At 38.3% G+C, this 11,626-nt stretch overlaps 1 protein-coding gene across 1 annotated transcript; it reads left to right on the forward strand.

The window, feature by feature from the left end:
* The first annotated feature begins 74 nt into the window (after window positions 1-74).
* LOC148958159 (uncharacterized) lies at window positions 75-3,713 on the forward strand. The gene is made up of 2 exons (XM_089113519.1): window positions 75-1,733; window positions 2,964-3,713. Exon 1 carries the CDS (start codon window positions 75-77, stop codon window positions 1,728-1,730), a length of 1,656 nt encoding a protein of 551 aa, XP_088969645.1. The 3' UTR covers window positions 1,731-1,733; window positions 2,964-3,713.
* The last annotated feature ends 7,913 nt before the right edge of the window (window positions 3,714-11,626 follow it).

An 11,626-nucleotide genomic window follows, 5' to 3' on the forward strand; every position in this document is an offset into this window, starting at 1 on the left:
GTAATAATAACAAAGTAATAAGATACAAAAGGCAATACTATTTTCCAAATCATCAATACGCTTTACCAAGATACATGAACCGACCGGTAACGCAAAATTTTTACCGTCTGCCACAATCGCAAAGATATGAACAACCGCATAGGTATGGAAATTTCCATCAACAGCCATTTTATCACGAGCCAGCTGACCCAGACAAACCAAGAGTGCATGTCCATATTGAAGCAGAGAAGAAGAACGTCATATCGCACACTGAAGATAACTTGACTGAAGATCGTAAGAAACGACAGCTCCTCGGAATGACGTCATTGATGAGTCCAGTTCAGCCGATCAAATCCCCGTTACGACAGTCGACCTACAAAACAGAAAACGCCAAATCTGAGGTGCCAAAGCAAAGATCGTCGAGAAACGTGCCAATTGAAGTTCCTGCACGAGCAGAGGAGCATCATGGTATCTTTAAAACAAAGACAACCATTATGACTGAAGGCGAGACGAAGAAGTCTACCATACAAAAAATCCAGAAAAGAGAGACAAATAGTCAGGATGACGAAGACGAGCATGCACCGATCAGGAAACGCCAGTTTGTCTTCAATTCTGAACCACCGGTAGTCAGAGCAACAGTCAAAGGCGAAGGTCACAACTCTATTGGCAAGCTCATAAAGATGATAGCAGGAAGTAATGCAAAGAACATTCTAGGGCTCAATAGCAAAGGTTTCGATGTTTTCCCGGGACCATTACCTGACGCAAAGGAAAGTGCTTGGAATATAAAGAGTGCTGAGGCAGGAAACACGGAGCAGCCTGCAGACCGTTATGCAAACCAACTGCCACAAGAGCAACCTCAATCTGTGCCTGAAATGTACCAACAAGCAGGCCTGGAAATAAATGCTGCCAGCCAACGTCGAGCTGAAGCAGGAAAGAGCGCCGAGAAAGAGGCTGAAGAAGAAAGAGCGGCATTTGTCACAAAAGAAAACGAGGAAATCGCTGCACAGACTGCTGCTTCCCTTCAAGAACAAAAGCTAGAGCAGGAGAAAGACTTGGAAAGACAACAAGAAATTCAGCAAGAGCAAGAGATGGCACATGAGCGAGCAAATACACTTACAAACATGTTGTCAAGACAGGCAAGGCAACAATTTGTTGACATGAGTCGAGTATTTCCACAAGGAGAGCAGATTGCACGACCCATGCCAGCAATGATGATGCCAGAAATGCCATACCAGGATGACAACGATGACAGGGAAGAATTCCCAGCACCTACACGCATGATGCCAATGCCATTCGATAACTTCCATCCAACGCAAATGCAGCTACCTACAGCAGCGATGTCATACCAAGAGGAGCAACCAATGTCTTTTATGCCATTGATGCAGTCAACTCCTACTCCCTTCTTTCCAACACCACCCATGATGTTTGTACCAACTACAGCTATGTTTCCACTGCCAGACCCAACAGCACCGTTCTTCCAAGATCCAGATCGCATAGAGAGACCTGAAACTTCTGAAGTAAGCGATGCACCTTTATCTATGCCACACTTCAAGCCCCGCTTCACAAGGATGCATCCTAGACTGCGTATGCACAGGCCCACAGAAATGCCATATCGCTTCAGTCAGTACCCAGAGCCTGAGTACAACGAAGAAGACGCAAAACCGGAAGTGCATGTTCACATCCAAACTGAAAAATCCAAAATACCTCAAGGTGAAAAGGAAGGAACCATATTACACAAGAAAAGACAATAGAAGGTATTTTTTCAGATCGTTTAATTGTTGGCTAGAAAAGACATTTGCTTGATAACATCTACATTTCTTGTGGTATCGTGGCCTTAAAAATAATTATTACAATGCACTTGGTCATCAACCGTGATGACATCATAGATGACGGAGTTACTTAATGACTACTTTATCAAGACATTGGAGCAGTGACGTGCCGAAGGGGTTTTGAGTGGGGGAGGGGGTGTAACATGAGAAATTTACCGACAGGGTTGATAAAAGATAGTTAATCATGGCGCACAAATTTTACACTCTAGTACCGTAGTTGGTCTAAACGTATCTTACTGTTTCTAACTGGATTGAAATTTAGCAGATTACTTGCAAAATACTCATGTTATTACATCTAATGATCCCAACGAAAGCGGCATTAAAAGTAATTTGGATCTCTGGAAGGGCAGGGTCAGGAAAATATTCACACCATTAAATAATATCGATACATATAAAAACATATAGTCCTGCATGGTATAGATATATATCTTTATTCTTCTAGTTTTAAGAATTGACCAGCTATCTGTAACTTCATCAAGATCCAAACGATCTAAAATCTCACTGGATACCATCAGATATAGAAATCTGCAGCTACCATTAGATAGTCTAAACGTTCTTCTTTCATTGTCGAATGGACGTAACCTTTAAAACCAGCTGTTTGGTTTGCAACAATTTATATGCAAAAACAAAAACGGGCAACAACACTTTCTATGCGAAAAGGCAGACGTAAGCTAATTCTTCCCCGAAATACCGACACGCTGTTATAGTTGTGTTAACTTTTACCGACAGGCAAAAAATTACCGACGGCTTCTACAAAAAATGGAAGCACCCCCCAACCCCCCCCCCCCCCACACACACACACACACACACCTCTTACTTCAGCACGCCCCTGCACTGGAGTTTGAGTGAAAGAGTTAAGCAAAGCGGAACATGTAGATTTACCAGTATAAAAATGTTGGAATAGACGTACAGGTTCCAAGAAGTAGATCTGTATCCCTGTTACAAGCAATACAAAATTATAATCCTATCCTTTCTTGAGTAGCACCATATTCTATTCGAGAGCAACCCAAATTCTACATGTATCGTTAAAGCACACTTTTCACAGAATGGTTAATTTATGAATGACAGATGTTGTTGCTCTAGGTCTTACAGACCCAATTCTAGACAGATCAACAATTGCTACCATAATCTGATAATAAATCTTTATTTTCCCAGATACGAAAGAATAAGCAGTGGATATTTAAAGATGCACACAGTTTAAAACGAGCTTCTCACCAGGCAATGTTGAAGAATGCATCTACACAAACGACTCGCTGAAGACATAATGGTATTGACAGAAGAAGTTTGGCTTGATGGTAACTAAAGTGTGTGTTATATTTCTAGAACAAGCCAGCCCCTCTACTTTGCGCAGGGAAGGTGCAAGTCAAGCCAATACCAAATAAGAAAATTTTCCCGTTTTAGAGATTTTTGGTTGACTGTGCAGTATTTTGATATCAAGAAGGCATATGATGACTTACTTTAATGCGATATGACATCCCCGATATTGCAATTAGTCAAAAAATGACGAGAGGGAAGCTTTGTAAAATAGGCCACCCGTTATAATGGATGAAGTATTAAGTATCAATTCAAGTAATAACTACAATATTATTAGCTTGGAAACGAGAAAATTTTATTGGCACCACCACTACAAAGAGTTTTCGTCTTTTTAACAGCATTCAGGCCACAGCATGACGTAATAAAACATTGGAAAACATTGCCTTTTAGAAATTAGTCCGATCTGTACCTTAGATTTATTGTAAAATAACAAGTAACTGCTTTAACATGCTCAGAACTCTATGAGTGTGAAAATTATTCATGGTTTTAGCCATTATTTAGATACATTCGTGTACGTATGCGAGAAGGACAATATTTATTGACGTATGTTAATGAAATAGATTTAATTGAATTGTAAGAAATGATTATAAACGGCTGTCTTCCTATGTCTACTCTTGGCTTTACTACTCTTGGCTGATAATTTGCCTTGAATAATTGCAGATGCAGAAACAGCACAATGTACAGAGCAAGGGGGCAAAAGAAGGGTGTCTTGGAGGGGTGTATCACTCTTTCCAAACAGCGTATGAGCTTTTTCAGGGTAATAGGGTATTTTAGAGATCTAAGGGACTTTTTAGCGATTTTTCTTGATAACAAAGGGTATTTGCCAAAATCGTACGAGGTTTTCATTGAGTAACATGCCCCTTGGGTGTCTGTGTGATTTTCGCTATTGTAGTGCAATAACCTTACCTACTTTAGACACCAGCTACAGATTCTCTTTGTACTGTACTGAAAATTTGCTTTGCGTAATCAAGGGTGAAAAACAACCTCATAAAGTGCAAAGCAAGAAGCTAGGGAAGCATTTCTATGCGATTCTCATTTTTGCAGCGTAAAAACCTCATCTATCAAAAAAGTCAAACTCATCTATGTCAAAATAACTTAAAAAACATCTTAGAACTGGGACAAAAAATCAAGAAATGTGAGTGTAGCTGAATAAGGGTAATTGCGAAAGTAAAAGGTTCCAAGTTATTGTCAAGGTGGACGCATAGGTTGACTCAACCCAGCCAACATGATTTAATTCATTAAGTGTAATTTTTTGTCGTTTTACAGAGGTACATCTTGGCATTTTTGGAAAGGGTGATCAGCTTTGCCCATGTAAATAAGGCATTCAGGATCCTCCTAAAATAGCAAAAGTCACTTTTTGACAGAGCTATTTCTGGCAATCAAAATTCCCATTGTGCTTCTTTTACATAGCGTTTGGTAGATGCCTTACCTCAGCTCACATGCATACCACTGCATGCCAAAGTTGATTGATGGTTCCTTGATATAGATCAATGTGGCAGAGAGAAAAAACGTGCAACTGGATGGTAACATACCGCAACAGATTTTGAAAGATCACAATCGAAGAGATTGCTTAATTGCATGTCTCGCCAAACGGCCAAACATAAACGGTTCGCTGTGAGCGCAAACATAGGAATAAATAGGACACGCCAGCCAAATAGTCTTGAAGAGCAAATAAAGATGTTTTTTAAATGTATTTGTAAACATAAATATCAAGACTTGCGTTCCTTCTTATTGTCCTTGATATGCAAGATGATGATCCATAGGAAAAATATCAGCGTGTTTACACATTACTTTGTTTGCTTAAGAGAATGTTTGTGGACCATCTATGACTGTTCTATTACGTCAACAAAGATAACTTGCTACCTCTTGTTGCTAGTTCCTGCTACCGCAGAAGCACAGGACATGGTCTTTTTAGAAGACTTCAGTAGAGGGGCGAGGACTATGTTGTTATCAAAGAGAAACAAAGAATTCTTATTCAGAACGAGCGCTGTCTAAAACAAAGAGCAAGCGCGTACATCTTCCCCCCCCCCCCCCTCCTTATCATAACTTGTTTTTCGAAAAGAGCTCTGGCTGGGGTCATGTCTTAGGCCCATAAAAGGATGCAAGTATTCCACAAAACAACGATTCAATCCTCTTCAAGACTTATTTCATAGAGGAATTCTTGTACAGTTAGCATTTAAAGACCAAGATGACTTTCTATAGGTCGGTTTAGTGAAAACATGAAAGTAGCGACATTTGGCTAATTCATGTCTCGGGTGAGCCGATCGTTCGTATAGAAAAGCCGTTCCCCATATTTTTCAAAAATCTCAGAAATTCTATTCAAAACAAGTAGAAAATTCCTGGTATATAATGGAGAAAAAACAATTTTTTCACTAAAAATAGGCATGAAAATGTGAATACCATGTTCACATTCCAAAGCAATTTTGACAAGCATTTTGTACATTCCAGAATTTTGTGGGTGACAAGACAGAGAGCTTGTTTCTTCGGATGATCTTCGGGGCGAGGGCGGTGGAAAAAAGAGGATGATAAATGGCGATGGAGGGCGATGGAGGGAAATGGAAGGCGATGAAGGGCGATGTATGTAGCGAAACCGAGTGATTCAGGCAAAGCACTATCAAAATATGACCATTATGTATTTTCATGACCAGGGAAAGTTGGTAAAATGGGTGTTCGACCGATTTCGGTGTTCCCATAGTGTTGAATGTTCTTGCCCGAGCACAGGGGTGTAGTGCTAGGGGGCTCTGGGGGGCTAAGCCCCCCTTGTTAATGCCAAAAATTTACAAACTTCTACTTTTGCTATTGTTTTTCGCAACATTTTATGCAAGAGCCCCCCTTGTTATTTTAATAGCACCACACCACTGCCTTAGCACCCTTTTTACGTTGTTAAAGCCTCGTAGAATCAACAGATAACCTCGAGAAAACGAGCATTTTAAAACAGCAGGTAGTAATTCTGGTTCGGCAGTTGTCTGCTTTATCAAGTATTCACTCAGTGGCGAAGCTAGCCAAAAATTGTTGGTCCTGCTATATGGACAGGGCCACGCCCTTATTCAATTGGAAAAGCCTATGGACAAAAATTCTATTTTGCAGATGATTTTTTTCTTAAATTCAGTAAAAAGCAAATTTTAAATCGATGTCTATCTTTTGAAAAATAAACCCATACTTAAAGACGTGCTTTAGGGTGCTTACTTTTCAAACAAATCTATGTTAAATTGTTGTAAGCCTCTACAGCTGAAGTAAAAGTTCAAATTGGTGATAACTAAATTTGACGATAAAAGGGGGTAGGGGTGGCATTTGAAGTTGCATATCATATATTTGTGGTATTCCAGATTTTGGTCTTATAAACCTGACCAATCTAGATACTCTATTAAAATAATTTTAATAAACAACAGAGTTTAAAGTCGGTAGGGGCAAGTTCACATATTCTGCAGAACAATTATTCTGCAGCTGATAAAGAGAGGTACAATCGAATAATGTGTCGCATTATCAATGAAAACAACTTTATTAGATAAACCATTAGACGAGAAAACAATTCAGGTAGAAAAATGCAAATTCCGCTGAAATTGGTTTATTCTCCAACTCGAAACTTTCAATCACACAACAGTAAATTCAATTATGCTTTCATCGTCCTTGTCCAAGTCTAAGAAAATTTTATTTAGGCCACCATGATATACCGTGCCTCAAACGATCGTACAAAGGCCGAAATCAGAGTGCCTCATACAGCCAATTCTTGTTGTTTACATTTCTTTCTTGCGAACTTTGGACTCTGCAGAGCTCTGTTTTGTTACAAATAAAATTTATGCAGCTCAACTGAGGCAAGTTTTGCTGTCAATAATAATATCATTGGTATTGCCAAAGCAGAAAATCCGCATTCACATCGCCTCGCCATAATACTTGAACTGGCCTCCTTGCTAGTATCTCATAGCAGAACGAGAATGCACAGGGCAATTCTTGCAGTCCTGCTCTCAGAAATAGCAGGACCAAAGGTTTTCAAAACAATGCTCTTTGACCTACGTAGGTGAACCCTCGACCAATCAAATCACAACTGCCTACGAAATGTTATGATGGTCATTTCGACGAGGTCCTGCTCCCGAGATTGAGCAGGACTGCTCTTTGTTCTAGACTATTGTGAAGCAGGACTAAATTCACAAAAGCCCATTGTTAAGCAGGACCAAACATAGGGTATCATAGTTATGAGCAGGACCAAAATACAGGGCTGCCGTAGAAGAGAACAGGACCTTGAGATTAGCACGGGATGCCTGTATCAGCTGGCGGAACTGGGGACTGTTTATCAAAAAGAATTTGAAACTTCCTTTTTGCAAAGAAGAAATTGTTTATTGTTTACAGTAAATCTTATCTTTGGAAATTCTTGGTCCTGCTCAGCAGGACCAGCAGGACCTTTGGCTTCGCCACTGTATTCACTGTGAGTATATAACATGAACAATCACTCTTCGCACCCTTTAACTTCAAAAGTCTCTCAAACTTTATGGAAAGAGCTTCCTATAAAATAAATGCAAGTAGACGTTACCAAGATAACATAAGAGAATATTGACGCTATCTTGACGTTACTTATAGTGCTTTACCAAATAATAAATATGATTCCGGCGAAAGATGGCATTAGAGAATAGTTACTCTAGGATTTTTTAGGACAATTAGTTAAGAATACGACTGTTGAGAAAGCAAATAAAGAATGTTGATACAGCCATCTCTGCAAGAAAACAAGGCTATACCAGATGGACAATTCCTTTGAAAGGGAGAATATCATCCTAAATAGAAATTGGACAAAGGTTAGTACAAGAAGGCTCTTGGCCAAGCATACGAGGCGTAGTTAATAGAAAATCTGCATCAACCAAAGTTTGAAGACAATAAATATCTTAGAGCATTCCCAAATTATGAGAAATTGAGCATCAATACAGTAAATATTACTTTGCTGAAGCAGCATGGAATTTTGAAGCTAGAAAAAATTGCAGAAAAATTCCTGCAAGCAGTGGTGGCGCCAGGGGAGGGCTAGGGGGGTTACAGTCCCTCCGTCGAAAGCATCTAGCCCCCCTAATCGGGGGAAATTTTAGGTTCTTGGCGGAGCAACTTTGAGAAAATAATGTACGAAAACTGCATATTAAAGTCATTTTAGCCCTCCTTTCGGAAGCTCCAGTCCCTCTGTCGGAAGATTTCTGGCGCTATCTCTGCCTGCAAGAGATTCCCCAGAGCTTCTGGCATGTAAGGAATATCTGGTCTTGCGATATCTCCTAGAAAACACGCCCATCATATAGCTAAATCCTACAAAAGCCACCAAACAAATACCTTAAAAAGGCACCGTGCGTATTGTGATGCGTCAAAAATTTTTGAAGGAGTAGCAGAGAAGCTCATAAGGAGTGCTTGAAATCGCCACTAGTAAAAAAGAAAATGTGTTATCTCAAAGAACAGTTAACAAGAATTTGCTGATTGACAATATCAATGAGATATATACAATTGATTCTGAGGAATTATTGTAAAATTGAAACATGAAGATAATGCTTGAATTAATTATTTTTGTCCATAAAAGAGCTACCAAAAGACTCTTTCCTTACTTCTCTCTTGTTTACTTGCAGAATACATGACCAGTTATTGCAGAAAAATACGGGAGAAATGCAGTTTTAATTCCTGTGTACAAGCCTTTGGAACATTGTAGGAAACTCAAGGCTGTGTTTCTGTGCAAATAACAAGCTTCAAAGAGGTGTAGCTTGGTCTTAACCAATCAAAAGAAAGGAGCTTGATCGAATCCAACCAGGTCACAGAAGAGATACTTCAGCATTTTATCAGTAGATTAAACGCTTGTGCATGCAAATACTATCTTTATAGACGAAATTTCATTTACATTTTCATATAAACTGATACAACTTTTTACCAGAAAAATGTTTGTTGAAGAGTTTTAGTATTTTCCCAGTAGGGATGGGACGTAAAAGAAATAGCAAAAATTATGTGTGATATTCGTTGAGGGAAGTTACACTGTACCCGGTCATGTTTTGAAGCACATATTGGCTTAACAACTAAGCATTTATATAGAAATATGAATTTAAAAAAAATGTAAGCTGAATCACCATATTGATCGTCATCATTAAGCAGTAATTAGTATCTACATGTTTGATGATTTAAAATGGCGTAAAACTATAAACAAATAAACTCGTGTTTTTATTGATAGCTTGTTTGATCAACTGTGCCAACCCTAGAAGACGCTTGCTAGCCAGTTATTGAATCCATCTAGTCTCGGCGAGCAACACAAAATAAGTATTGAAACTCCAAGGCAATTCCAACTCTATATTTTTCGTCATACAACAAGTCTTGTAGCACACTTTTTACAGTTTTAACATACGTTGTTGTTCTAGATTTGACAGACTCAACTCTAGACACATCAACAATTGCTTCCATATTGCTAGAAAATGTTGAAAATGAACTAAAGTTCAAATTTAAATTGTCCAATAACCTAATTGCCTTATAACTCAATAGTTCCTTTACCTGATTGTAATCATCTAGGGCAAGACATGCAAAAACTTCAAAATAAACATATCGCGATTGTGGTTTAGGATTTTTTTCTTACCTGTTATTTCTGCATGGAAATATCTTCTCCATGAAATGGTTAGCTAAATCACGTCAAGTTTACTTGCCTTAGCATCGAAATAAGATCAGATCAACTGAAAAGTATTTGTATTACTTTAAAGACATTAATCGTGGTTCATGACAAGTTTCGAAACATTTTGTTTAATATCATTACATATTGTGCAAGTATTATTATTTCCTATATCAATCATAACAAAATGCTTTGTGATATATCTTCAGTTAGTTGATTCCATTCAAAACTCAATCTTAAGGTGACTACTGTTTAACATATGAGTGAGAATGTTTCTTAAAACTCATCAAAGTATACCTGCGTCGCTACCAAAATGACGTCACGATCTAGCTGTCAAGTGGCAATCTTAGTTATCCTATCAAAGTTTAAACTCAGATACTGTTACCTTTGATCAAAGGTATTGCTTAAATTTGTATTACCTAATGACAACAGCAAACTTATGACTTTCAAAAATGGCCTGAACAAATGATGTTAGACCAAAATCTAAATAAGTTGTCATTTTATTGATGAAAAAAGTTCAAAATCACTCAAATAAGCGCTTAGATTATCAAAATAGTATTGGACAACTTTTAAAAAGAAGCAGACAACACTATATGCTCCTGCTAAGTTGTTGTCAAATATGGATGAAACAAATTCAATGCTAGCAATCAAGATGCAATTCAACATATCAAATTATACTCCTTATTCTTGTGTTTTGGTATAAAAAAGGCTAAATCTATAGGGTTGATGAAATGGAAAATGAGAATGTCCCATAATGGTTATCATCCAACTTTCGAACAAATTTTACTAGAGCATAAAATAATAATTTTGCACACAAATCTATAATATACTTTGTAATTTTCAGAATAACCAATGGTTAAGAACCAATGAAAAAATGCCACCAATGAGGGAATTTCAGTATGCTTTGGAAACCTTTCAAAAGAAAGCAATGAAGTCAGATTATAGAATGCTTCGATTTGAAATTGTTGCGTAATGATCACCTTATGCAAAGAATTCAAAGTTGCAACTTTGAGTTGTCCTGTTCTAGACACCAAGGCAAGTGCACTTCTGCCTAGAAGATATCCAGCCTACACGACAGACCGGTAAATGATTATTTAACTTAAGATTTAACTCTGTCTTATGAGGATATTATTAAAACTCTTAGAGGCTAAGAACATTTAAGAACAAATCACAGAACGATTAGAAAGGGAAGCACATGACTATTAAGGTTGCCCAAACAATGCCACTTGCCCACTGAGAATGTTACTACTGGAGTCCTAAGGTGAAAACGAACTCCTTCTCTCTACACAGTAGTGGCTTAAAGTTTTTTCCACAATCTGGGTTGCATGTTTTGCTCGTCGTTTTTGATCTACAAGACCGAGGAGGCTGTTCTCTATTTTTCGATCTATGTTCTGACGTTTTATACTCTGAAGAGTGTCATACGAAAAGCTTTAGTAACACATTTCAAAATTTTTGCCCTTGTCAAAGCCATTCATCATTGATTGCTTTCTCTACTTCAAAATAAACTTGGTTCTTTTATCAACATTAATAATATAAGAGACAATGAGAGCCTCACTTCTCAGTTCTCTCATAATCGTAATTACTGTAGAGCTCAGAGACAAAACTTGCAATCATCAAGCCCTACAACCAGTCCTACAACCAGCCTGTCCTCAGGACATTGAGATATTCTACTCAAGATTGTTGTCCTGGTCCCATTTGCCGATTACTTGGGCGAGTCATTGTTTATTTGCCAAGAATCGACGACAAACACATCTAGATGGCAGAAACTCTTGGTTTTGACAACGGAATACCTTCAAAGCGGGTGCCACACCCCAAACGTGGACATGACATTAGTTTTACTTTAGACCTATTCCATGAGCCTTTGTTTCGCTACTGCCTCATTTTACGGACGCTACAGCAGAAT

This window comes from Rhopilema esculentum, chromosome 17 (genome assembly GCF_057945365.1).
Source record: "Rhopilema esculentum isolate cy_ngs chromosome 17, ASM5794536v1, whole genome shotgun sequence".
NCBI lineage: Eukaryota > Metazoa > Cnidaria > Scyphozoa > Rhizostomeae > Rhizostomatidae > Rhopilema > Rhopilema esculentum.

Coding starts and splice junctions, on each gene's coding strand:
- LOC148958159 (XM_089113519.1), top strand. CDS start 75: ATGAACCGACCGGTAACGCAAAATTTTTACCGTCTGCCACAATCGCAA.